At 39.7% G+C, this 27,571-nt stretch overlaps 3 protein-coding genes across 3 annotated transcripts; 2 read left to right on the top strand and 1 right to left on the bottom strand.

Annotated features, from left to right (window-relative positions):
* The first annotated feature begins 1,846 nt into the window (after positions 1–1,846).
* Positions 1,847–7,895, top strand: LOC140995881 (fructose-1,6-bisphosphatase 1-like). Its single transcript, XM_073466031.1, has 7 exons — positions 1,847–2,139; positions 3,155–3,317; positions 3,759–3,851; positions 4,595–4,735; positions 4,853–4,990; positions 5,193–5,312; positions 7,157–7,895. The coding sequence occupies exons 1-7, from the start codon at positions 1,970–1,972 to the stop codon at positions 7,346–7,348; spliced, it is 1,017 nt and encodes a 338-aa protein (XP_073322132.1). The 5' UTR covers positions 1,847–1,969; the 3' UTR covers positions 7,349–7,895.
* A 1,022-nt stretch (positions 7,896–8,917) lies between these two features.
* Positions 8,918–20,858, top strand: fbp2 (fructose-1,6-bisphosphatase 2). The gene is made up of 7 exons (XM_073467061.1): positions 8,918–9,140; positions 10,888–11,050; positions 13,186–13,278; positions 14,259–14,399; positions 15,138–15,275; positions 19,030–19,149; positions 20,280–20,858. Exons 1-7 carry the CDS (start codon positions 8,968–8,970, stop codon positions 20,463–20,465), a joined length of 1,014 nt encoding a protein of 337 aa, XP_073323162.1. The 5' UTR covers positions 8,918–8,967; the 3' UTR covers positions 20,466–20,858.
* A 1,825-nt stretch (positions 20,859–22,683) lies between these two features.
* ctsla (cathepsin La) lies at positions 22,684–27,526 on the bottom strand. Its single transcript, XM_073465432.1, has 8 exons — positions 27,436–27,526; positions 26,399–26,533; positions 26,164–26,286; positions 25,612–25,764; positions 23,946–24,170; positions 23,549–23,717; positions 23,352–23,469; positions 22,684–23,114 (listed from the first exon to the last, which is right to left on the bottom strand). The coding sequence occupies exons 2-8, from the start codon at positions 26,519–26,521 to the stop codon at positions 23,015–23,017; spliced, it is 1,011 nt and encodes a 336-aa protein (XP_073321533.1). The 5' UTR covers positions 26,522–26,533; positions 27,436–27,526; the 3' UTR covers positions 22,684–23,014.
* Positions 27,527–27,571: the final 45 nt, after the last annotated feature.

The raw sequence follows: 27,571 nt of genomic DNA on the forward strand, positions 1-27,571 counted from the left end.
CTAATTACAAGAATTGTAATCAAATGTCTCTCAATACTAAACTGTACAGCTGTTTAAATACCATTTTTGTACATGCATAGAAAACACTGTTGAAACAACCACAGAGCTGAATCTCAGACGCAAATATTACAAAAGTAGAACAGATTTGTTGGTACACACTTTAACACTGATGATCTGGTTTTGTGTGTAAAGAGAAGTGAAACGCCTTCCCTGCCAGTTTTCAGTGTAGTTAGTTTTCACCCCTCACTCTCACTGGTTTTATTTTTTATGTCTTGTCGGTTATGGCATAGCTGGCAGCACCAATGTGACAGGTGACCAGGTGAAGAAGCTGGACATCCTGTCTAATGATCTGATTATCAACATGATCAAGTCCTCTTTCACCTCCTGTGTGCTGATATCTGAAGAGAATGACAAAGCCATCATTGTAGAGCCAGAGCAGAGGGTAAGTGGGTCTGTGTCGCTGTGAGATACACAAAGCAAGGGATCTGTAATAGCTGTGTGGGTGAAACTAATGTTTGAGATTCCTTTGGACCTGTCTGCAGACTAAAATGGGATTATCTAGCTTTGCCAGTCTGGGTTACTGGAAATGCCTGTTTTCAGATCATTTCCTTGTGGGATCTAATCTCGAACAACCGGTTCACCTGAAAAAGACTTCAGGTCCTTTCACAATAATTGTTATTTGAAATTACTTTACACTGACACCTTGCACATCAATCATCAACCATATAATACTGTCACTATTCGGCACAGTTCAAGGCTCCCTGTGGAGACATTTAGTAGCACTATTTGAATTCCAGGACTCATACAATGTGTTTTGTTTAGTAACACAGGAGATGTCATACTGCTTAGATATTTTTCACACTCTCCCTTCTCTTCCAGGGCAAATACATTGTGTGCTTTGACCCTTGGACGGTTTCATTGATAACTTTAGCTACTTTGCAGTTTCCGATTAAGATAGGTATCAAGATGGGCTCAACCATTACAGCTTCAACATTTAAGTTATTAAGTCTATAAATGTATGCATCAGTAGTGAGGCCTATAATTCAATAATAACATCAACCCAAACTGGGCAATTTTCTATAATGAGCATTTACTCTTGCTACTTAAAGTTTACCTATACACTACTCAAAATTAGTCAGGGATGTTAGGATATTTTAAAACTCACTTATAAAACTCAATTAATTAAAATAAAATGACACCACTACAATGTAGGCTATGTGTTTAATTTACTCTTTCTGGAAGCAATGACTTTGATTAGACAGAGGTTGGTTGAGACTATAGACTGAAAGCAGCTTTGTATTGTTGCAATAGATTACTGTGAGCCTTAACAGTAAGCCAATTTAAAGGATGTAGCCTAGGTTTGGCTTGGGCTCTCTTCTTTCCATCTTATTTATTAAAACCAGGTCAAAGTTTCATTGGGGTTCAATTCTCTTTTTCACTAGAGAGCTGGCCAACAGGATAGTAAGAGCTGTACAAGTGCTGTTGAGAAAAACAGGTCTGTTTTTTTATTGATGGATGTGTAGTTAAGAGGATAGATAGATAGATAGATAGATAGATAGATAGATAGATAGATAGATAGATAGATAGAAATCTGAAAGCTAAAAAGTCCATCTGTCCTATGTGAGTGCACACTATCAGAGGAAAAACATTATGAAACTGTTCATTCACACTATCATTCTCAAACCTGCTGAAAAGTACACGACCCCTCTTACGCAACGCCAGGGTGCATTCACATGTGCACAGCGTTTATTCATCTGGTCACATCCCTCTATTGGTAGCGTTATCTCTTCATCACAGTTGTGCTTTGCACAAAGCGCTTGTGTTTCCAGCGGGGCCACACCTCTCCCGCTGCTCTGGATTGGCCCTGGTGTCTTCACTCCCTCCGCTGAGTTCCGCGTTGCAGAGCATTTAAGTCCTCCAGCGTTTCCTCCAACTTCTACTCTCAGGCTTCAGGAGACCAGCCGTCACCATGTCCGACCGAGGAACCTTCGATACCAACGTGGTCACCATGACCCGGTTCGTCATGGAGGAGGGCAGGAAGGCGAAAGGCACGGGGGAGCTGACGACGCTGCTGAACTCTGTGTGCACGGCGGTGAAGGCGATCTCCTGCGCTGTGCGCAAAGCTGGCATCGCCCACCTGTGAGTAAACAATCATCACTGAGAAGCAGATACTATTGTACAAATGAACAGTGGCAGCACGTGTTGCACACGCAGATAGTTGGGCGCTTGAAAGTATCGATGACAGAAGTTTCAGCCTCACACATCCACGTTGGCACAAAATGAGCTGGAGATTCAGGTTCTCTGTTAGCCAATCAGGAAGCGCATACCTTGAAGCTACCACGCCCACTTTCATATGATTAAGCCTACGTGGAGTTAAATGTTTAATTTATGTCAAGAAAAACAAATTTCATGTCTATATCGTGTTTGTTGTGCAGCCTTATTGCCAGGATCCATCAGAAAAGCATGTGCAAGATAAATCAATGCATATCTGCAGTACTACCCCTTTATTTCCTCATCCTGTCTTGTTTTCCTTGTCTTATGTAAACTGTTGTGTCACAATATCTTGCATTTGTGCATATTGTCATTACTATGTCCTGTGTTGGTTCACTTTAACTCTTTTACTTATCCCATGTTGTCATTTCTGGTTAAGAACATGATTACATAAAGGGACCTATCCCTTAAAAGTAGTTTCTTTAGTGTACATTTTACAATTATCTGTTTGTATTTTCTGTGGCTGACCAGACTGACACTGATTCAGACTTCCCTTCAGTGGCTGATGCTTTGCTTCCCTCAATCACCAACTAACCTCAGCAGTTTAAAAGTGCCATGTCATGCATCAACTGCAGTTTGTTTTGTTTTTTCACCATCTAAGCTGGACACTAATTACAACAGTTGTAATCCCAATCAAACTTCTCTCAATACTAAAGTGTACAGCTGTTTAAATACCATTTTTGTACATACACAGAAAAGACTGTTGAAACAACCACAGAGCTGAATCTCAGATGCAAGTATTACAAAAGGAGAAGTGATTTGTTAGTACACACTTTAACACTGATGATCTGGTTTTGTGTGTATAGAGAAGTGAAATCCTTCTTGGTGAAATGCCTTCCCTGCCAGTTTTCAGTGTTTTATTTTATTTTTTATGTCTTGTCAGTTATGGCATAGCTGGCAGCACCAATGTGACAGGTGACCAGGTGAAGAAGCTGGACATCCTGTCTAATGATCTGATCATCAACATGATCAAGTCCTCTTTCACCTCCTGTGTGCTGATATCTGAAGAGAATGAAAAAGCCATCATCATAGAGCCAGAGCAGAGGGTAAGTGGGTCTGTGTTGCTGTGAGGACACACTTTGATTTAGTTGCTAAGACAAAGCAAGGTATCTGTAATACCGGTTCAAGGTTCCTTTGGACCTGTCTGCAGACTAAAACGGGATCATCTAGCTTTGCCAGTCTGGGTTACTGGAAATGTCTGTTTTCAGATCTTTTCCTTGTGGGATCTAATCTCGAACAACCGGTTCACCTGAAAAAGACTTCAGGTCCTTTCACAATAATTGTTATTTGCACTTACTTTACACTGACACCTTGCACATCAATCATCAACACTATAATACTGTCACTATTCGGCACAGTTCAAGGCTCCCTGTGGAGACATTTAGTAGCACTATTTGAATTCCAGGACTCATACAATGTGTTTTGTTGAGTAACACAGGAGATGTCATACTGCTTAGATATTTTTCACACTCTCCCTTCTCTTCCAGGGCAAATACATTGTGTGCTTTGACCCTTTGGACGGTTCCTCCAACATCGACTGTCTCGTCTCCATCGGAACCATCTTTGCCATCTACAGAAAGGTACTAACACAGTTTAAAACTACCATGAGAAAGTGTCGTAGTCCTTGCTTTACAAACGTAAAGGGATGGCAGAATGATATGATGTTGCTATTTTTTATAATAAGCTTATATACTTGAACTACTCTTAGTTTTTGACGGACAAGAGAGATCTCTTGGACCGAATTTGCCACTGATATTTACTTTTTTTGATTTTACCCAATTTCATGCATAAGATGTTACACTGTTATAGCCCCCAGAATTCATATTTTACAGCTCAAAAAACCCTATGAACAAGGTCCTTTGCTGTCAAACTCAGACTTTTCTTCTTTTCTGGTCAGTATCTCTTTGAGGTTGAGTCATTCCTATTCAGTGGCAGTTATAATGTGATGGTAAACTAAAAAAGAAATAATTTGCGAGGTTTAAAAATCAGGTGTAACAAAAGATTTCGAGGTTTCAAAAAGAAGTCAGATTGTATGTAAGTTTATGAGAAAATGACCCAACTTGTCACTTGATTTATTACCTCAGTAAACAGTTTCCCAATGAGTTTATGGTCTCAATTGCTAGTGTCAAGTCTTCTCCAATACAGCATGATGGTCATTTTATAGATTATGCTCCTATTCAGAGTAAATGGTTTGCTTTTGAGCGTGGCTAACTTGTAATTGACAAGTCACTACTACAATGTGTCCTCGGGTTCTCAGTTAGATCCAAATGATAAATTAAATGATAAATGAATGATGACATTAGTTTATAATGTTTCCCCTCAGACCACAGATGATGAACCCTGCGAGACGGACGCCCTGCAGCCTGGGAGGAACCTTGTGGCGGCAGGCTATGCCCTCTACGGCAGTGCCACCATGATGGTTATCTCCACCGGCCAGGGGGTCAACGGCTTCATGCTCGACCCAGTAAGTTCCCTCTTGAAGGCCTTTGTTTGTCGCAATTAAAAGAACTTGCAAGTTTTTTATGTCCAAAACAAGTGGTTCTAAGGTTATTGCTAACGTTTTCCACTTTTTGCTTATCAGTCAATTGGTGAATTCATCCTGGTCGATCGTGATGTGAAGATCAAGAAGCGAGGCAAGATTTTCAGCTTGAATGAAGGTTATGCAAAGTACTTTGAACCCGCCGTCACGGAGTACCTGCAGAAAAAGAAGTTCCCTCAGGTAACATAAAAAAGTAAACTAAATGGTTTATAGCCACATAACTGAAGCAGCTGGGGTTTGAATGTATGTGTTAGTCAGAGACAGTGGACATTACTCATCATACAGTACATTAAAATGTCGACATGGCAGTGTTTGCCAAGATTGGATGATTTTTATCTGTGGCTTGAACATCTTACTGATGCATCATTTTAAATGACCGTAGGATGGCACTGAGCCCTACAACGCCCGTTACATCGGTTCCATGGTGGCAGACGTCCACCGAACACTGATGTATGGAGGAATCTTTTTATACCCAGGAAATACGAAGAGCCCCAAGGGAAAGGTAAGGTCCACCGTTGAGAGAATTAATACGAGAATACGTAGAATACGTACGTTTTTTAATATAGTTTTTTTTTAAAAAGGCTAAACAATTACTTTAAACTGCTGTGCACTGTACTTTTTAAGAAAATGTTACTCAAACGGAAGTAAACAGTGTATTTTTTAAAATAATTTTCATGTTTTCTATAATAAATTAACTGAACCATGAACACTAGGCTATTTTCAGCCAGAGTATTTGCAGCAGCAGGACAGTATAGATATATGGGATAGACTCGAAATAAACTACAGTGATCATAATGAATGAACATGTCACCCAGTGGCTCACTGATGTGTTTGTTACAGTTTAACAGACTTCTACGACACAGAGGAGTAAGACATATCATGCTTTGGCTTCAGAGATGTACTTTAATAGGGTCATTTTCATTTGTTTTGGTCTTTTTTTATGGGATTTGTTTATATTAAGTATATTAAAGTGCAGAATACCAACAGATTTAACCGTTAAGGGAATAGAAGTCACACTAAATTCCATTGTTAAGTTTTCATGAAGCTATTTTCAGGGGAGATTTACATCAAAAATGGTTTGTTTAGTGTCCCTTGTTACATGAAACCATACTGAAGAAAGTGTCACAATGTTGTGTCTTCACTCCTCACATCCTTCCAGTTTAAGTAAGACTGAGCCAAACATGATGTTGTCATGTTTAAAAAAGGTAGAAAAAGCGGCTCACTTTCATGTGTATAGGATGTGGAGAGAGAGGGCATAGTGAGTGTTTTTAAAAAGACAAAACTCCAAACAGAAATGTAAAATTGTTTAACTTTTAGATTTCATACTACCAGCTAACGATGAGTTAGTGACTTAGTTTAGTAAATCAAATTAATACAGTGCCTGTAGTATTTTTTTTCTTCTTTTTTTTAAATACAGGGTTCATACAAAGTCTTGAAAGCTCAGAAAATGTTTAATTTTAACTGCTATGTTTTCTTTTCATCAACACAATCGCTTATGTAAACCAAAAATTTTAAAATGAAACAATCCTGTTGCAACCCATGCAATGCATTTTTTAAATTCAGGACAAACATTAGATTTACCCAGTATAATTTTGGAATAAATACTTTGCATATGATTTTAAATGCAATAAAACTAGTTAAAAAGAAAAAATCTCAATCAAATAAAGTCACCAATAAAACTACATATAAGGATGATTTAAAAGAAGTATTTTTAAAGAAGTGTACAATAGTTTAATGATGAATATGTATAGCCTCACAACTTCGCAAGTCTGTCTTAAAACAAGTCAGGTACCCAGATGAATGTTAAACAGGTTTTGCCTGCAGCAATCGTTCCTACTCTTTATGCTGGACATCAAGAGATTTCTTCCTCAAGTGTTCCAAATTTGAAGTGGTACAAAATTGACGTCTTCATTCTGTGTAAAAGTTTATCTGAAGCTAATCTGAGATAAACATATCAAGTGGGTATCTTTCAAATATACTGTCATTATAGTCTGAAATGCTCTTTCATGTTTCCCTGCAGTTTTTCTGTTCTGAGCTGCGGTGGAGGGATACTGAGCGAGGGAATTTAAGACTAAAAAGACTAGAAAATACCCACTTGACCTGTATAACTCAGGCTGCCAAAGCCTCGTATTAACTTCAGATAAACTTTGGAAAACATGCATATAAATACTTTTGATTGAATTTTTGTTTTAAGACGGTGTTGAAAAATTGTGAACCTGTCCTTTATCTGTTGGTACATTTAATGCTGTAGTGTTTGATGACCTGAGGCAGCAGCTGGGAATACAGAAAGTATAACACATTTTAATTCAGAATATTCAGAAACTAAACTCCACCTCTTCCTCAAAGCTGCGGCTGCTGTATGAAGGCAACCCCATGGCCTACATCATGGAGCAGGCAGGAGGCATGGCCTCCACCGGCCTCGAGAATATCCTGGACATCCAGCCTGAGAGTATCCATCAGCGGGCTCCCGTGGCTATGGGCTCCCCCGAGGATGTGCTGGAGTACGTCGCCATCTACAAGAAGCATGCCAAGAAGTGAGACCACACCGACTGACTCTCACGACCGTCACTGTGCGGTGAAAAACCTTGTATCTCCAAACTATCCACTTTCATGGGACTAAGGAAGTCAGCCTCATTTTGAGCTTTCTGCAAATGTATTTTCGATGATGTCTTATGGTGTTTGAAATGGTTACTTAAGCCCAACTATGTGAGGGGATTTTCTCAGTTAAAGCACAAAAAGTTGGAGTTGCAAGGTTTTTTTCATGACATACCAGCTATAAGCATGTACTATTTGTTGGAAGCTGATGGATAATAGAAAGAAGGTGGTTCAGTGGAAACATGGAGCTCAATAACGCACACAAATGCACAAATTCCACAGAAAATGAAAAAGACCAAAAATGTGCCAAAGAAAAATGCACTGGAATAAACCTGAAGTCTTTACCTCCAGTCGTGCCTGAAATAAAATACATTCTGCACACATGAAGGACCAAATGCAGACCGCTATGCAACAACACCTGATGCCTTTATTATTTTAACAACTGTCTGGATTGATGAAGTGTCTCAATAAATCGACATGAGTCTACGAAGACAAAAATCTGTGTTTTTTTCATCATTTTAAAATATGTGTGCAAAAAGTGTCAAATCTTTTGCTAATATTTAGTTTGCATATTTGGTGAGCATTGACTGTTTGTCATTTTTGTTATTGCAGGAAATATTACTATTTTACAGAAAAAGTAAGAATTCATGAAGCGTTTTAGGTGAGTGGATAGAATATGCAAATACATGAAGACTTTAAATTAAATACATATACAATTAAATACATAAAAAGTTGGAAGATATACCGTCTCCACTTAGGAGATACTTTATTCAGAGGAGCTGACCTTTAAGCTTAAGGTCAGTGGAAGCTCAGAGCCCGAATGACATTTAAAGCTCACTTGAGCTGCTCTTGTGCTGAAACCTACATATAGCACCAACTGTTCTTCTACTCTCTTAATATTAAATTCACTTCCCCTTCTCCTTCAGTCTTTAACCAAAGTGACTTATAGCGCAGAAACATAAAATACTAAATCAAAACACGCTTCAAACTAAATCATACTATGTGAAGTAAAGCATATTGAATAAATAGATTATGTAATTATATGCACATACCTATGCTTAGGTCTTTCAAGCGTCAAAATTTAGTTCTGCCATAAAAATTTTCTGCAGGATGTCTGAGTAAACAAATAATTTTTTTAATTTGAAATCACAAACTTTTCACCAAATGAACTTGGATATATAGAAAGGTGTTACTCTTGTGTCATAGCCCCAGACTGCTCTCAGGTTCATGTGCAAACCTGCACATGTAAATCCTGAGAATTCACCTCACAGCTCCGCTATTACCAAAGATTTGAGTTACATGTTGTAACCTTTTGACTTGATGAATAACAGTGCTTGTCTTGTGCAGGATTAAAATCGTGCCAGTCTCCACAGCTGACACCTGACACCCCCTCACTCATCTCCACACACACACCCTCTTCCACTCAGCTGCACACACAAATAGATCTTCTGGCTTGGCTTCATTGCTCTGGGTATGAAAAGGACTTGGCTGGTTATGAGGTCGCTCACTTGCTCTCTGTCCTCTGCCCGATCTGCTGCCCACCAGGAGGAACAGAACTCAGCATGTCGGACCAGTCGGCGTTTGACACGGACGTATGGACCCTGACCCGGTTCATCATTGAGACCGGCCGCCAGGCTAAGGGGGCGACCGGTGAGCTGACCCAGCTCATCAATGCCATGCTGACTGCCATCAAAGCCATTTCCTCTGCTGTGCGGAAGGCAGGCCTGGCCCACCTGTAAGTACTGAGGTACTGGAATAGGCTTATTGATAAACAGTATACAGCATATATCCACCTTTACATTACTGGCTGATATATATTGATAGATATCTCTGATTAAACAGACTAATGAACAGATTTGATCTTTTATACAAATGATAATCTGATGATATCTAATTGAACTTTGTAACACTTCTGTTGCTTGAATCCCTCCGTGGAGAGGTCAGAGGTCAAGGTGAGCTACAGAGCAGCAGATTCAGGAATTCAATGCCATGCCAAAGGTGGCCGTCTGACATTTTGCTTCACTCCCACAGTAGATGTAGGAGCCAAGAGTGACTCGAGAGTTAGAAGTTGTCCTATTTCAACACTCACACATACACCCGTTGAAGCAGTGAGCTACAGAGCCGGTACTGCTGATATGAGTGATTGTTTCGTGCTTCTGTATTATGAGCAAGACAGTGAGCTTTGTGTGATTTTTAGAGCATTTCAACACTCAAATCTGAAAATGATACAGGATTATGCATTTTTTTCAGTGTCATGTCCAGCAGGAGATAACATAGTAGAATTGTGATTGCACCACATTTTTGATTTGTTAAGAGTTAACACAATAACCAACTCTTTGTTAAGGGTATTGACCTTGGAGGGAAGCCAGTGCTCTGAAGGATTATATGAATAACTGAGAGGCCAATGTTTGTGATTTCTGAGTCACTGGAGTCAAGTCTTTTTAGCAGAACTGCCTTTTAGGCTGCATACAAATCTTGACATCTATGCACGGCCCTGCGTGGGATGCACATAGTGTGGGAGTAAATTCTGCTGTTGAGGTGAATAAAAGAAGTGGAAGGCACCAGCCCTTAAAGGGACAGTTCATCCCAAAAATAAAAAATACATATTTCCCCTCTCACCTGTACTGCTATTTATCCATCTTTATTACTTTGATGTTAGTTGCCAATTTTTGAAGATATTGGCTGCCTTCTACAAATATGATGTACCTAGATGGCACTCTACTTGTGGAATTTCATGTAAGTGTATTTTCTTTCTACTGAATTAAACCCACACACCGTTTACTACATCTACTCGTGGACGAGAGGCTAGCTAACTAAGCTAACCAAGCTAGGTAACATTACAGATCAGCCGAGGAGGACGCTTTTAATGTTTACATCCCATGCTGTCACGAGCCTCTCGTCTATGAGTAGATGCACGATTCCTTCTGAGCGGTGATAAGGTTAGGGCTATTTCTACTGCTGATATCTCCAAAACTTGGCAACTCACACCAAAACAAACTAGATGGATTAATACCACTACTGGTAAGAGGAAAAATATGTGTTTTTGAGTTTGGGGTGAACTGTCCCTTTAAAGATCATGTAGTACCATCAATCTGCGGTCAAGTCGAAATTAATATTTTCCCAATTTTTAGCTGATATTCATGCTATTACACTGAAATGGTAACACTTTACGTTCAACCACCTTATAGTGTTATAAACTATGTATTAAATGTTTATATTGATGCTAAATGGGGGAACTTATAGTAAAGTGTGCCCTGAAAATGTTCCATATGAAGGAGAATTACTGAAACACAATGACTCGTTATTCAGTAAAATCTCACACACACTGACGTTATGCAACCAAACACAAATCAACATTGTTTGGAACTAAATGAAGATAAGTGACAGTCACAAGTGACTGAATACATCCTCGCACGAGTAGCTATCAACGTCCTCAATCAAAGATTTATGTGTGTGTGCTGTTGATTGATTGGCCCACACAGGCAGGGCTTGGCGGGCTCGGTGAATGTGACAGGAGACGATGTGAAGAAGCTGGATGTGCTGTCCAACGACCTGGTCATCAACATGCTGCAGGCCTCCTACAGCACCTGCTGCATGGTGTCTGAGGAGAACAAGGACCTCATCATCACTCCCAAAGACAAGAGGGTGAGTGGTGCACAGTGATCGTGTGCTGAGGAAGACAACAACACTGCAGGATGATGGATGCTGGGCTTTTATTTCATGTTTTAAGTGGCATCAGGCAGGAATTTTGTGTAGGAAAACACCTATAATTCACAAGCTGATTAGATGATGTTAATAAAGCAATGAACAGTTCACCCAAAAATGATAGTTTATTCAAGTTTTACTCAAATCCAGTCATTATCTACTCAATCCTATGCCGATGGAAAGTTGGGTGAAGTTTCGTAGTGCACAAAGCATTTCTTGAGCTTCACAGCAAAACAGTGTTCTCCTAAACAACTGAAGTAGATGGGGACTCATTTAAAAACATAATAAAACACCTGAAAAAAATAAATAATTAAATAAAATGTTTCTAGTCTCCAGATTCCCTGAGATCCCAGATTGATTTTAAAAGACGTTATTTTCACCCTTTTAAAGCAGAAAACCTCTCTACAGTTGCTAAGCTAAAAGCGGTAGCACATCTGAAGTGGGTGCACAAGCTCGACTGTGCGTTGAGGGTGTAAATAACGTCTTTTTTCAAATCAATTTAGGATCCTGGTGCTCCTAGATTTGGATTACGCCAGACGAGATGTATAGAGCCATTTTCAGTGTATTTTGGTTGTTTTTTTACGTTTTAAAACAAGTCCCCAGCTGCTACAGTTGTTAAGGAGAATGTTGCAACTGTTCCTTTAACTAAATCTGCTGAGAAGATAAAGGGTGTCGAAAGTTCAGTTTACTGAAAGAAGACTTTCAGAATTGAAACAGTTACCTCTTTTTCCCACATGATGCCACCAAAGCGTGAGTTCACATGATGCAGCTGTATGTCTGTTTGTGTGTTTTGTGGTTCATTTTTACCCCTTTTTCCAGTTTCCTGATTTTCCCTCCACACCTGTCTTCTATCCGTTTAATCAGCCCAGCCATGTTACCTCAGTTCTTCCCCAGTTTTTCCAGCTTCTTTCAGCCTATCAGCCTGTTACCTGTTTCTAGTGTTTTTCAGTTAATTTCCCTCACCTGTGTTTCTCCACCTCACTCCACCTGCACCTCATCCCCTCATTAGTTTAGTTTGTATTTAAGTCCAGTCTTTTGTACAGTCATTGTCAAGTCATGTGATGTGTTTCTGAGATCCTCGCTGTTCCTGGTTTGTTTTTCACTTCCTGATGGTCTGTTCAGTTTCCCCGATGTTCCTCTGTGTTTGCCTGCTCCTGGGATTGCGTCAACATATCAAACCTCATCCATCGCATTTCCTGCCTGCTGTCTCATGCATCTGGGTCCATCTTCCCTGCTCCAGAGTGACAATCTGTGATTAAATAATATATTATTATTATTATTATTGTTACTAAAACTCTGTATGTTACAGGCGGACCCATCACCATGAACAATCTCTGAGCAAAATATTTCACCATATGCATATTTTCATTGTGTTATAGTTAAGAATAACTCAAGCTGGAATTATCTCTGGCAGCTATTGTTGAATAAAAACTGGGATCATTTTTCTTCAATATTCCAGTAAAGTTTAGAGGATTCAAGGACCATTTAGTGGCTTTGACACCACAAGAACTGCTCATTCTGATTCTGAATCACTCTTCCTACCTGTGTTTTTTTTTTTTTTTTTTTTAACCCTTTACTTTTAAGTGAGTGTTTAGTCTTTAACATTTTTTCAATTCTACTGTATTAAACAGTTCACACAGACTTGAGTTCCGCCCTGATGTGTCATCACATTGTCCTCTTGTATCTTTTAAATAAATATTGCATACTGAATGACACTCCTGGCTGCTGGTGGACTAGACAACCCATGTATTATTCAGAAATGACTAACAAAGGAGTCTTTTGAATTAGTATCTGATCCACAGCCACAACTAACCGCTGGAAGCAGTGTAAAGGTCTTCTTGCCACTCCACTATCTCTACGTAGAGCCTTGTTAGTGAGGATTATTGTGATTGTAAATAAAAGGGCACATAATACATGTTGGATTATAAAGACACTTTTTCTTTTTTAAAAATAATAATAATTCAAATGAGGACATTTTCAACACCTCTTGTTTCATTTTAAATTTTTCAGTTCAAACAGACAGTTTTTTTTCTAAACTTATTCTCAAGTTACTTCTTGATTTTAATTTGTCACAGGGGAAGTACGTGATCTGTTTCGACCCTCTGGACGGCTCCAGTAACATTGACTGCTTGGCTTCAATCGGCACCATATTTGCCATCTACAAACGGGTGAGTCTGACCTCTGCGAACATACACAAACCATGCAGGAACTGGAAGGAATATTCTGAAATCACAATGTTTTCATGTTGACTGTAATTATGGGGTAAAGCATGTATTATAAAAGGAAAATATACAAAAACCCTCTTTAACACAAATCAGTGATGTAGAAATTGTACTAATATTTGACTAATAAACTTCAAAAAGGAGAAATACCTTGAAATTATTAATACATTTAGAAAAACAAGCATCAAACAAATATACTGTAGTCAGGGCTGGGGAATATGTTGATATTATATCGTTATGATGATATGAGATATATATCGTCTTAGATTTTGGACATCTCAGTTTTAAAAGGCTGTCGTACTGAGATTTCAAAATATCAAGATATGTATTGTGAGCCGTGATATAGTCTAAAAATATTGCAATAAGGCCATATCGCCCATCCCTTACTGTTGTTAACCTGATTTTCTCAGGTTTTGAGTAATAGAAATAATCATGACTCATAACTGCATTCATCACATTTTATGAAACGTGAGTACATGAGAGTCAGAATAGTTTTATGATGATATGACAGGATATTTAGAGTGTAAATACACAGTTTAAATATGCAGTAACACTGTGAAGACACAAGGGGGCACTGTTGTCTAGCTAATCCAGATTTCTGGTCACTAAACTGCATCCAGAGGGAGTCATTTAATCATTTGCAGAGTTACAGTGCTTTATTGGCCTGAGAATGCAATAAATGCAACTTTCTTAGACAGGTTCAAACAGTATTCAAGTATAATTAAGTTATAGCTCTTAATATTATTGTTCTCATTTATCATTCTCACTATTGTTGATGATTGAACCCTTTTTGTTCAAAATTTTTGCATCCAGTCCTTAAAACAGGCACTACTGGGTCAGAGGGATCTGAGGAACTGAAGTCTGTAGGATACCACTGTTGTTGATTCCTTCTTTGATGGTTTATTTTACCCCCTCTGGTTGTTCAGGAATCAGAGGGGGAGCCCGTAGATAAAGATGCGCTGCAGCAAGGGAAGAATATCGTTTGTGCAGGCTACGCCCTGTACGGCAGTGCCACCCTGGTGGCCCTCAGCACCGGCGCCGGCCTCCACTTCTTCATGTTGGACCCAGTGAGTACATCATACTCACTTCAATTAAATATCTCCGGTAAAGGCACTCTGTGGTGATGAACTGACAGGAAGTGAGATACTCTCAGACGTCGACTGCTGTCTTCTTCATTCAGCATTCTACACTTGCTTGAACTCTTTACGGTTATATGTTTTTATTGCCCCATATAGCTGCTTTTATTTGGGAAAACACATATCATCCTGTCAGTCATTTATCCGGCTGAACAGAGCTCCTCCACCTAGCAATCAGCGCTGTAGGGGACTGTAAACACACACAAATCCCTTTTTATTTGGCAGAAAGTGAGACATCTTAACTACCCTTGTATAAATCCGTAAGAAAGTGTATAACTCATTATAGTATAAAGTTATTCAAAGGCAAAGACAAAACCTTTTTTGTATGTTCTGGCAGAGTTCATGTTTTGTTTAGTTTTTTTCCATTTTTCCAAATTTTATGGTCAATTTTATCCACAAATAGAAATCTACAAGGAGAAAACAACTTTCTTTTTTTGCTCAGAGGCAACAACAGATCATCAGGAATTTGCCTTTGGAAAAGCAGCTTTATTTATTATAGTATAAAAGGGATTAATGTACTTTGTAAGTAAGCGTTGTTTGTTGTTATGAATCCAGGAACCTAAGAAAACTGGGTGAGTGTTTTCAGTACTAATGAGCTGTTTCTGCTCAGTCTTGTGGCATGCTCCGACGGGGATTATCCCACTTTAACATTATGTTGGTGTTCCTCAGGCCGTCGGTGAGTTCATCCTGATTGAGAGGAACGTGAAGATCAAGCCGAAGGGGAAGATCTACAGTCTTAACGAGGGCTACGCCAAGTACTTCCACCCCTCCATCAACGAGTACCTCAAGCACAAGAAGTACCCAGAGGTGAGAGCGAACATTCAAAACCTCCCTTTTAATTTGAGCCAAAGTTTTGACATCGATCAGTTCTACTTTGTGTTTGTGGTGTTGAATGCGATACCTCTAACCAAAGCTGCACAACAGAAACGTTTCCTCTCAGATCATCTATTTTGCTGACACGCAGCTATACTCATGCTCAGTCCTGAGGCCGGATTTCAAACACCAGCGGCCTCTCGCACTCATCATGTGAATCCTGACCAAGCGTTTGCTCTGGTAGAATGAGTTTACATGAGGACTTTTTGCTTGGCAGCACAAGAAAAGCTGTTTGTTTCAAAGGGCATCAGTAGATCAGTCGAATTTTTTTCTTAATTTTTCCCAATAGCAGAAATAATATAAATGTGTAAAATATTTAAACCTCAGGAGGAAAAGCAACTTTTTTACACCTTTTCCTCTGAGAAATTGTCCTTGGTAGCCTTTTTAGGCTAAAATAATGAGTTTGCCTCTTTTACTTTCACGTCATTTTATTGTACAAATGAAAAATTAGGTGAAATAAGTTGCCCTGAATGATGGCATGGTTCGCTGCAGCTCAAATAGACTGTGTGACAGCTAGATTAATAATATTAGTTCTTTACAATTAGACATTCAAATAAAATTACCTAAAGTTAACAATGACACAGCTTAAGTGTGTCGTGCAGCTTGATTGCTGAAACAAACTGATTGGACATATGTGTGTTGTCAGTTTAAGAGAATTCAAGGCGAAACTCTTGTGTTTAAAGAGTTAAAGTAAAGGTGCTTCATGCAATCAGGTACCACAGGCAGAGTAGGCAAGAGTTGCCATCTTGACCCAAACGTGATTGACAGTCAGTGGAGTGTGACACTTCAGTCGGACAGGATGAAGGGTGGCAGCTCCGTCAGCTGAGCTGCAGGATGCTGACAGAGTTACTGCAGGAAACATGCTGTTCCTCAGGAAGCTGCAGCTTGTAATTTGGAAACTCTGATCTCCACACACTCAGCACTTTTCTAGCACGGTCACAAGCATGAGTGCAAAGTCTGTTTGGACATCAGCATTCTTTCAGCAGCGATGGGTTCGTTGACTATCTTTTATGAAATATCAACTTGCACTAGCAATGGAGGACATGACGTACATGGTGAAAAAGGTGAACTGTGCCAGTTTTATTTAAGAAGCCAACCCATCCGTGCATGGTCAACTTTCAACCTATGTTAGTGTTGCTTCTCTGAAATATTCCCTCGTTTGATACAAGGAAAAGTACAGCATTGCAAGAAGGTGTCTTTTTAAACCTAATATCTTAGAGCGGATGGGAATGATTGAAACTGGGATACAATGACCCGCAATGTAAAACAACCCACACCCATCTTCCAACTCTGCCTTCATTTCAATCTCTACTGCACACCTGTAAAGTTTCTCTGACTGCATCTTTCACAGTTGTGACACTATCGAGGTCACAAAATCAAATCACAAAGTACTCAAAATCACTTCGTAACAAAAGGTGTCTCCATGCCCACATTTTGTCATGACGACACACACAAACAGATTCCCAAGGTGAAATCAATACCAGTCACATCGTCACGGCTGATAAAAAAACTACAGAAACTGTAATATTTTAGGTTTGAAAATATAAAACATCCCTTGTGCCTCAGTGTGTCATCTACAAGCTGAAACCCTTGATTAGCTGAACACTCATCATCATGCCACACTTCACATAACCACCATGACCCAGCACAATGCAGCAGTGACCGCACTGTTCCTTACTGACGTATGTGCGTTGCATTACGAAATAGCAAAAACTGCAAATGTTGTTGGAAAGACGCACAGGGAATAAATCTAGTGTAAAGGTTTTGAAATATCTTGGTGTTGGTATCAATCACCTGCCTTTGTAAACCAGGTGTGCTCTAAAGCAGGGACTTACATCTTGTCAGCTGTTAAAACAAAACCCTGGAGGTAACTCAGGATCACAGGGTTCAAGTGCAGAATGATTTCAAATTTGAAGTCTGCAGTACTAGTTATTATGATGTCTATAGTAGAAGTTTTCTTTCTATCCCACAAATAACTTCCTAAACCATCTGCCAGAGACATGACATTGATGTCATCTAAGCAGACACACTTATCGAAATATTAGGGTGCTAGCTCCTCTCGCAAAGTCGGGTTAACACCACCTGAACAGTGGTTCCAGATCTGCTTTTTTGACATGGAGTTTATTTGAAGATCATTTTTACCCTCAAAAACTTTCCCACGCTCCCCCACTACTTCCTCTATTCTTTAACATTTTCTCTTCACTTATTTTAGGAGGTTTCACATTGTCTCAGCTGAGGCCAGCTGGATGTGTTTCATGAGACTGTGTGTTTGTGAGGGTTACGCACTGTGAGTGGGTCTGTTTTGGGGAAATACTATGCATACACACACACCCTCATCATGACTGGGAAGTGACTCAGCAGGCACATGACTCTGCATCACGTTGTGCCGGTCTGAGCTTGAAGCTCACATCAGGGCAACAGAGTTTGTGTTGCACTGAACATTAAAGTGTGGAATTTAAGGTTATGCAGTAAATTAAAAGTACACTGTTCACAAATAAAACTTACAAAAACGTGACTGTTCACACCCTGTGAGTCCACTTGTTGAACCAAAATGTGATGTTGAAACAGCCTGTTTGTGTCAGTGTGTGTAATGCAGTCATGTATTGTCAATCTACTGGAGGTGGACTTTGACCTGTCTGCTGTTTGTTTAGTTTTTCCTCAGCAGATCTCTGGATGGAGCAGATCTGTTGAGCTGCCTGACTGACCTGTTTATATATAACACTTTATAATTACACTGTTGTGTAACTGTATGGGAAAACATTGGGAACTTTAAAACAAAAAAAAAGCGTATGTTAGCCCCATTTCATGTCCTGCAGATGGCTTTAAACATTCAGAAATATTTGTGGTAAAAAAAATCAATTTACAAAACTGTGCTTTGTTACTGATTACTGAAAAAAATGAGAGTGCAGTGTCAGCAAAGCTTTGTCGCCTTGCATTTGACCTGTGGGATGGGGTTCTTTTAAACCACTTGTTGACATTTAACTTTTTTTGTAAACTGTGACATTGGTGCGCTTGACCTCTTCAGCAGATGTAGTCTAAATTTTGCGTAAAACCTCTGTAGTGGGTGTTTTTAAAAATCAGTATCCATGTTATTTTAAGATGAAAACACTGACACTTCGTATTTGTTCTGGCACATTTCAAAGAGTCTTTAAAGCCCGCCTATGTTGGCTCCACTTGAATGGAAATTACAAAGGCAAATGAAGAGCGAGTTATCTAAACGCTCTAAACACGAGACAGTTTTGTGTAATGTCCATGTTCAGAAATGACTGTGCGCCTTGTTTGTCTCTGGTGAGCTCCAGAAAGAACATCTGACCCTGTTAATCTGCGCGAATTTAATAATAACTGTTTAGACAAGGGCCCTTAAATAATGAGTTATCACACTTGCTAAGTATCATGATCACTAGAAAGGCTTTGACTGGACTGACATATGGTGAAGTTTTTAATTTTGGAATAAAATTCTTTATAGTCATATTCTGTATAGTCATAACCAGTTAAAAACTCTTTGTAGTACGTTTCATTTTCTCAACAAAATAATTTTGGAAGTGCTGGTGCTCATACTCTCTCTCAGGGTAAACCTTTGAATGAGATCCCTAACCATCAAAATCCAGTTCTTGGAAGACAGGGAGGCAAACTAGACCTTTGCTACAGTCATGTGTTAATATGTAAACTGTGCCCTTGCCTCATGCAGGATGGCGGCTCCCCCTACGGAGCTCGTTATGTGGGCTCCATGGTGTCAGATGTTCACCGCACCATCGCCTACGGAGGGATCTTCATGTACCCGGCCAACGAGAAGAGCCCCAAAGGAAAGGTACAAATTGATTCTGACCAAATCATCTCACTAAGATTGTCAGACATTGTGATTTCCTCAAAAAAAACAAAAAAAACCACACTGATTTGAAGCACAAAAGCACTGACACGTAAAGTCACTGACACTCATCAGAGCTACAAGATGCTTGTTTTTTTAGTCTTTTTTGTGTTGCATGATCTGCCCTGCGGTGAGGTAACCTGCTGTTGAGTTGATAACAGCACAATTCAAGTCCAGATCACCAGCCTGATTACAAACCTCTACAAAACAAAGCACAGGTTCTTGTTTACTCACAGTTTTAGGTATGTTACTGACCCCCTCAATGACAAACTGTACAGTGGGTCCCAGTGTAATCTGAGGTTGGAGGTGTTTTCCTCGTCCTGTGATATATAAAGCTCAGAGACAGTCGAGGCTGCTCGTAATGATAAATGACAACCTCTCACCCATTTTCTTTCAGGCGGCTCGACTCTATGACCCATTTATCCACGACACTCTGTCACTATTTACATCTCTTTACAGTGTTTTATTATTAACAAGCTCAAATTACAAAACAAAACATTCAAATGAACAACAGCTCGATCCACAGCGTCTGATACCGAGGTGTCTTTGACCTCAATGCTCCTGAAAAAACATTACAGCAATTATGACCCATGCATTGAAATGGGATTAATTACTAATAAATGTCAAAACCAAAGCAGGCAAAAGTTCAATTAGATTTTGATCACTTAAGAGAGGCAATAACAAATGTAAATGTTTATTTAAACATGTAGTTACCTGCTTCATGCTGGCGTGTGGTCTCTGAAATGAAACTGTTAAATGTTGCCTATAAAACCCCCAAACTTTCACATTACAGACACATTTAGCTCCAGTCAGTGCTTACTGGGAAGAGAAACTGTTTAAATGCGGCTAACCTGACAACATATGTTGTACGCAGAATAACCAAAACTCCTCCACAACCAGGTCTCATATCATTCCATGACTACCATAAATGTTTTCACCATTTACTTCTTGTATATCTTTGGTGGCGTCTCGATGCTAAAGCACAATAAAGATGAGGTCCAAAACTACGTAGCGCCCCTTTAAAAAAAAAACAACATAACAGCGTTTTTTTTCTTCAAATCTTTTCCCTAAAGCTGCGGTTGCTCTACGAGTGCAACCCCATCGCTTTCCTCATCGAGCAGGCGGGAGGCCTCGCCACCACCGGCACTCAGAGGATACTGGAGGTTCAGCCTGAAGCGCTCCACCAGCGGGTGCCCTTCGTGGTCGGCTCCCCTGATGACGTCAACGAGTACCTGTCCTTTGTCAAGAAGTACCAGTAAAGCTGCAGCAGCTTATCTTACATCAGGATTCTCCAGCTATTTCTATAGATTTGTAGTTATCTTTGAATCTTTGTGTAATAATTGTGTAATGATGCTCAGAGGATAATTATTTGCAATTACTATAAATGTATGAGTTGTCAACACTTAAAGATTATTTAAATACCTCTATACATTTTAGTAAGATCTCAGGAATAATTATACTATATAGAAAAAAAAAGTTATATATTGACTTGCGATAAGAAAACAAAACATAAATAATACAGTCATGACAAGTGTGTCCTCTACAGCTTCCCGTACATTTCAGCTTGTCTTTTTTTAGAACTAAATTAGAATCGCAGCATTTCATGAAGTTCAACATTTGAGAGTCATTAAACAAACATTTTTCAAAACAAATGATTGTTGTTTTGATATTTTTGAAAGTACAACAACATGATGAACATATATTGTTTTAAAAAAACTGATCCTTGAATCGTGGTGTTTTTGTTTTGCAAGTTTGTGCAACAAGTATTTTATAGGTGTACCATCAGAGGAAAGAAGAAGAATCCAGTTTCTTCTTCGGAAATGATGCACTGTTGAATCTTTAATGACATTGAGCAGGAAGTAGTGTCTCTTGGTGATATGCTTTAAAGCTACACTTCTAACACCACTTAGGATAAGTGGGAATATGCTTCTGTTTTTGCTGTGATTAGGTGAACTGACCCTTTAAGAACTCTGCCTCTGGCTCATTTTCTTCACAGTCTTCCAGCTGCTCTTACTGTTGGCTCTGCGTATCAGCCTAGACTGAACTCTGAGATGACGTAAATATGCTACAGAAACAAACATACTCACCCTAAACCTGACCGGCTTTACTGTTAAAACAGGACGTTTTTAATACTGTGGGTATTTGGGTCAGTCAGCAGGCCACAACTGACCGGAAATAACTTTGAAAAAAAAAGAACGCTTCATTGAGCTGCGTTCAAAATTGTTAATTTATTCTGTTTGATACGGATTAAAAAAATTTTTTTTAATAAAAATAGCAGAGAATCAAGGGAAAAAAATAGAAAATAGAAGCCGACTGATGTTTAAAAACATCTTCAAAAAGAGGCAAACTGGAACTTTGCATTCAGATACATGACATGTTAATATTCATATCATCCTGCTATAAATGCATCATAACTCATATTAAACCTTTTACATGTTTCTTCTCTGAGTAAACGAGACTCAAACACAACTGCGATTATCTGTGCTGCATTTTACTTTGAAAAATGAATGAACTGAATGTACACACTGGTAGTATCACGGTGTAAATATGAATACATTTGAATCAAAAATAAAATGGGATACTATGTTTGGATGAGATGTGTTGTCAGTTTACAGTATAATATACAGCTTATGCTAAAATATAGACATTTAATTTGTTCCTAACTCATCCACATTTTTTAAAAAAGGATTACCTTGTATTGTTTTTCGAAACTGACTTTTAATTATGATTGATTTGGCAGAAATAACAGTGCAGCAGTGTTTTGTATATCGGATGATTAGTCATGTAAAGTGATCACTGCAGTAAAGGGCTGACTCTGTTTGCTTATGAATCAGCAGCATTGTTAAAAAGATCAATAATCCTATAAGAGCTCAGTACCAGACATCAGAGAGTACAGCTGCTTTTACATGCGATCATATGACCCAGTCTTTGCTCTGCATGTCAAACCAGCATGTGATATTACAGTAAAAGCCTCATTTAGTGCTCAGAGTACCAAAATTAATCATGAAGTGTTTTGTCACCACTTTTTTTGGAATAAAAACAGGTCCAGAATTGATTTATCAGTTGTTTATCTACAGCAGCTGAGAATGTTATACATTGATATAGATTCCTTAAAATTTGTCAATGAGGGGCTGAAGAAACAAGATTAATCCTACAAAACAAACTACTTTTAATCAATTACCTTCTGTTGGTGCGAATGTCTGAGTAAATAGTCTTAAGTCACAAGAAGATCAATAGAGGTGACTGATTACTTTAAGTTTGTCAAGAACCTTTCACAGCTACCAAAACAACAGTGCTTTGCCATGTGATAAAGGTTTATTTGCACATCATGATTATTTAACAATTACTTAGATTAATGATGTAATACTCCAACTTACTGCCTCACGGGAGTATTTTTCACAGGATAACAACAATATTTAAAAATGCAGATAAAACCTGATTTTAAGAAGCAGTCAAAAATACTCCATAACACCAAACTAGTGTTTCACAACTTTAATTGATCACAGTAAAAGTAGAAAAAAATCATTTACAATGACCGAAGCAAGTGTTACGTACCACTCACCAAGCAGCATACACATATTTACAAAGAATAAAACACTAAACTAAAATCTTTTCATAAAGTGGCCTAAAAACAGCCAAAACAAAATGGCGGCATTTCCCTAAAAACAACAGTGTGTCTCCTCTTTAAACAAACATCGCAGAATCTCCTGACAATGTGTCGCGCCGACTGAAGCCTCGTCTCCCGTCTTCAGCCAGACTATTGCAATAAAAAAAAACTATGGTGCTACGGAGCGGAGCAGTGCAGATGTTAGACGAGAGGATAACTGGCTGCTGTCGCGATTCCGCAGTGGTTCTTCCTGTCTTTAGCCATGTAGATGTAGCCTTTGTCTCCCCACTTTTCACTCCAGCTGCAAGGAGACAAAACAAAACAAGGTCAGGAGATGAGTTTATACATTTAGAGTATCTGCTGTTTTAGAGAATTTTATAAAAGCTCAATCAAGGACAGCCTGTAAACTAGCTTACCATTTACACAACATTTGTTGAATTATCTTTGATAGAAATTAAAATTCTATACGTTCAACAAAGTCACTCTGTTGCATTTCAGGTTGATAACATGGAGATAACATGCTCTTCACTTCACTGACCTGTTCTTCACGATCCAGTACTTCTTTCCGTCCACATCTTCTCCCTGGAAGCCATAACCCACCACCAGCACGCCATGGTCGAGCTCCTCACTGCTGCATTCCTTCTCATAGTAGATTCCTAAAAACACCACTCAGTTAGATATAGACTCTTAAAAATGTCAACTTCAATTGCGTTCTACATAAAACCAGCAACTGACCTGATTGGTAAAACTGGAAAGACTCGTGACCAGCGTCGATGGCTACTGAGACGGGTCCCACAGCAGCCACGGCCTTCATCAGAGCGTGCTCCTTGCCACTGGGGATGTCGACGAAACCGGTGTCGTTGGCAGAGTTGTAGTTGGGGTCGTAGTGACACGGCTGGTCATCCTGGAAGAAGACAAGAAGAAAAAGATAATGATAAGCAGGGCGTTAGAGTGCCAAAATCATCATTTCCTGTAGAAATTACTTTAAGAACCATTAAAAAGGTGATTCTGTGTGTTTAGCTCCTTTTCCAACCATCAAAACAGGTGTTTACAACCACTTTCCCCCATTTAAACACTGCATAAAAGAGCATCAACGGCAACCTTCAAGGTTACCCCTTCCTGAAATACATACCGTTCCCAGGTAAGGATAAGAGTCCTCAGAGTCCAGGCCCTGGTTGTCCTTGATGTACTGGAAGGCCTGGTCCATCAGACCGCCGTTGCAGCCCTCGTTGCCCTCGGGTCTGGAACAGTCCACCAGGTTCTGCTCGCTCAGCGACACCAGTTTACCGGTCTTCCTGAATTGCTGACCCTCCATAGCTCCGGTGGTGCTGAAGGCCCAGCAAGAGCCACACTGACCCTGAGGAAGAGAGAGAGGGGAAGGTTTTAAGACTGATGAAGAAATTAAGAGATAAAAAATGTGTGTTTCCTGAAGTTCATGATCGTTTGATGAAAACATCACTTCACCTTTGTCATAATGTAGAATCACTTTCAATGATTACAGCAAGATAAGTAAGTTACACTTTATATTAGATACACCTATTAACTAGTTTCTTATTATCAGGAGTCATATTAGTAGGCCATCCAGTTATTGTAAAAGTTATTGTTATTGTTTATGCTTTTTCGTGGTCTTCTGATGTCGGCCATTTTGTTCCTGTTATCAGTATTTGTCCTGCTGGCACCGTCTGGTTTTAAATCCTGCCTCAAATACATTTTACACCATCACCTTCTGGACAGACCAATAGTAGTTATGTCGTTTGCATAATGACACGTTGTTGTGTCCATACTGGACTTTTTTAGCTCCCTCTTTTCTGTCATCCCACCACCTTTTTATTATTGTATTTTGCTCTTTTATCTCATCAATATTTTATTTATGTGTGTCTAATAGTTGTTATCGTAATCCTTAATTAGGTTGTTGTCATGACACACTGTATCTTGTTTTCGCACTTTGTCTCCTCCATTCCGGAAAGCACTTTGCTTCTATAAATAAAATTACACTGGACTTTGCACTTGAGCCTAATGTACACAAGAGCGTTTGCTCCACCGTGGCCTAGTTTACACTGAGCCAGTCGGGCTGGTTTCAGCTTACAGGGCGTTAATGTACAGCATGCCGTGAGGGTGGAGAGAACAGACTGTGCACAGGCAGGAGGAGAGAAAGTGTGTGTGTGTAGCACATAGATAACAAAAGAAACCTGCAAGCAGCCATCTTATCTTCTTGTTCGCGCAAAACATGTGCTTCAGTGGATGTTAGAAGTACCCTAGTTGCTTCAAATAAGCTAATCTGGAACGATGCAAGTGTTTAAAGTTTCACATTACGTAATCTTGTTTACAAAGTTTTTTCAACAGCTGATACAAGGTCATGTCTTTGGATCTCCTAAGCTGCTAAAATAAGAGCTTGTGGTAACGTACAGTGTTTACAACAGCAGAACTGTTTCTGAAAAGAAAAAAACATTTTACTTTAAAAACCTTTCTTGTGATGATTAAGAGTCAGAAACTATACATTTCAGAGTAGTGTGTTATTTGTGTGCTTTACATGCTTTTTGAAAGGTATATTTTAAGTGCTTGTCCTGTTCAAATTCTCATATAAGTCACTATAAGTCCTCAGATGTGTCCAAGTAAACATTAAAGATCCAAAATGTCTCCACCAACGTCTTCTCCTTACACTGTGCCTGCCAAATCTTTCCTGCATTTTACCTCAGTCCTCCCAGGAATTATAAACACGTTTAACCACACCTTGATAATTCACTGGGTGTGGCTGTCTGGGAGTCCTGAGGCTACATGTGACATTAAACGACCGTTACCTGGTCCTTGACGGGAGTGACGTAGCCGTTATCCCTCCAGTCCACGGCACGTGGGGCCTCAATGAAGTTGGGCTCCATGAATAAGGACCCCTTGAACTTCCTCTCTGCTTTGAGCTTGTAGCCGTTCATGATCTGCCTGAACTCCTCGTGAGTCTGTGGAAGGACAAAGTGAAGATGACAGTTTGATGTAAACTGCTTGTTTTCACCCACAACACCTGACAATCTGACAAGACAAAAGGGCAATGAGTGCCTGTGGATTATGATTGTGAGGGACTAATGTCTGTTTTTAGCTGCAGACTCATCTGGGCTTGATGATCTTTTTTTTTTTTTTAAATCAATAATTACTTCATCTCAAGTATGAGGTTTTCTCTGTATGTCCATGCCCCACACCAGACTAAATCTGTTTTGTTTTTTCCAGATTTCAACTTATCTAAAAGTACACGTTCATGACCCCTTTTCCCCCTATTGCCAGTTATCGAATCCATTTTCCTTTTCTTTCTGTGGTTTCAACATCTTGACATGCTTTTCCCAGTGAGATATGGGTGGTCTTACCATGTCTCCAAAGTGGTTCATGCCCAGACGGTAGGAGTGTCTGCCCAAGGAGTGCTCCAGGTTGTGCAGCTCGATCTTCTTCAGGTTCTTCTCCCACACCATTCTCCTCCAGCCCTCCTCTTTCTGCAAAAAAGAAACCACAAGTCAGACTTTTTTTTTCTTCTTCTTCTTTTTAAATTTGGCAGACTGTAGCAGCTTGCTGGAGAGGTAAGAAAAATAAAGAAAAACAAGTCACCTCATGATATTTCTTTGTATGCCAGCTCTTCCACAGGTCCCAGTGGTCGTCCAGCTGTGGGTCCAGGCTGGGGGCTGAGAGGGCTGCACTAAGGCACACGGCCATCACGGCTAGAGGCAGCATTGTTGCTTCCTACTGGAGAACAGCAGGACAACAAGTCAGGCCTCCATTTCCAAAGAAGCTCGTTAGTCAGTGACTCCATTACAAAGTCACGACTTCTCAAGAAAAGCGTTAACATAACCGAAATTCCTGTCATGCACACAGATCCTGTAACTGAGCCTGTCCACTCCCATGACTCATGAAAAAAAAAAATGGGATCCGCATCAAAGCTGCAATACACATTCCCGACAGTACAGTCATTTAACGATTGGTCAATAAGCGACATAAGTCGGTGGATACATTATGTTCAATGTATGCTAACAGAAAAAGCAGGCGGTTATGATACAAAGGCTAGTTTTCCAGCAAGTAGGGCAGCAGAAATGTAGGCAGATCCAGACAATACACCGAGCCTGTTGTTGTTTTGTTCGCAGGTCACGGGATCTGCGGCGGCGGAGAGCCAAGAAACCGGCCTGGACATCGAAACTGCAACCAGGAAAAACCGAAAAGAAACCAAAACTTTGACCGGTTGCTACCAAAAAAGGCGGCCCATTCAACCTGAGCTACTGTTGCTGGATATTAGCTGGACGTTTATTTCTTAATTTAAGCCGAGGGAAGGAAAATAAGCAATGGCTGCTCTGAGCCACACAAGGGAGGACGACGACAAAGACAGCCGAATGAAAAAAGATGGCTAGTACTGGCGGACAACAATAAAAGTGTGAGCATTTATGACTTAACAAAGGCATAAAAATGACACATTAGCTGAAGTAGACGTTTTTTTAAACGGACACTGGGGTGTTTATTCTGGGCTCAAGTGACCAAAAATACCCCGAAGAAACGCAAATAATCAGCGGTGTTATCGATTAAAGGCTACATTCAGGTGTCAAGTTTGGATATTTTGACACGAGAAAGCAAACAAGATGAACAATTGTCAGACTTACTGTAAATCTGTACAGCTGAGGGCGAAGAAGAAGAAAGCAGCTCTTCTGTGCGGTGCTGCTACACAAAGTTTATAAAGGCCCGACGGACCGCAGAGGGCCGGCCCACCGAGCTCTCTGATTGGTCCACTCCTTGTTT

The sequence above is a fragment of the Pagrus major genome, chromosome 5 (genome assembly GCF_040436345.1).
Source record: "Pagrus major chromosome 5, Pma_NU_1.0".
NCBI classification, from domain to species: domain Eukaryota; kingdom Metazoa; phylum Chordata; class Actinopteri; order Spariformes; family Sparidae; genus Pagrus; species Pagrus major.

What these genes read in the sequence shown, in the direction of transcription:
- LOC140995881 (XM_073466031.1), top strand. Translation starts at nt 1,970, where the DNA reads ATGTCCGACCGAGGAACCTTCGATACCAACGTGGTCACCATGACCCGG. An exon ending in TCTTTGCCATCTACAGAAAG is followed by an intron (nt 3,852 to 4,594) that starts GTACTAACACAG and finishes GTTTCCCCTCAG; the next exon opens with ACCACAGATGATGAACCCTG. An exon ending in AGAAAAAGAAGTTCCCTCAG is followed by an intron (nt 4,991 to 5,192) that starts GTAACATAAAAA and finishes AAATGACCGTAG; the next exon opens with GATGGCACTGAGCCCTACAA.
- fbp2 (XM_073467061.1), top strand. Translation starts at nt 8,968, where the DNA reads ATGTCGGACCAGTCGGCGTTTGACACGGACGTATGGACCCTGACCCGG. An exon ending in AAGGCAGGCCTGGCCCACCT is followed by an intron (nt 9,141 to 10,887) that starts GTAAGTACTGAG and finishes TGGCCCACACAG; the next exon opens with GCAGGGCTTGGCGGGCTCGG. An exon ending in TCACTCCCAAAGACAAGAGG is followed by an intron (nt 11,051 to 13,185) that starts GTGAGTGGTGCA and finishes AATTTGTCACAG; the next exon opens with GGGAAGTACGTGATCTGTTT.
- ctsla (XM_073465432.1), bottom strand. Translation starts at nt 26,521, where the DNA reads ATGCTGCCTCTAGCCGTGATGGCCGTGTGCCTTAGTGCAGCCCTCTCA. An exon ending in TCACTCCCGTCAAGGACCAG is followed by an intron (nt 24,171 to 25,611) that starts GTAACGGTCGTT and finishes TCTCTTCCTCAG; the next exon opens with GGTCAGTGTGGCTCTTGCTG. An exon ending in TTTCCAGTTTTACCAATCAG is followed by an intron (nt 23,470 to 23,548) that starts GTCAGTTGCTGG and finishes TGGTGTTTTTAG; the next exon opens with GAATCTACTATGAGAAGGAA.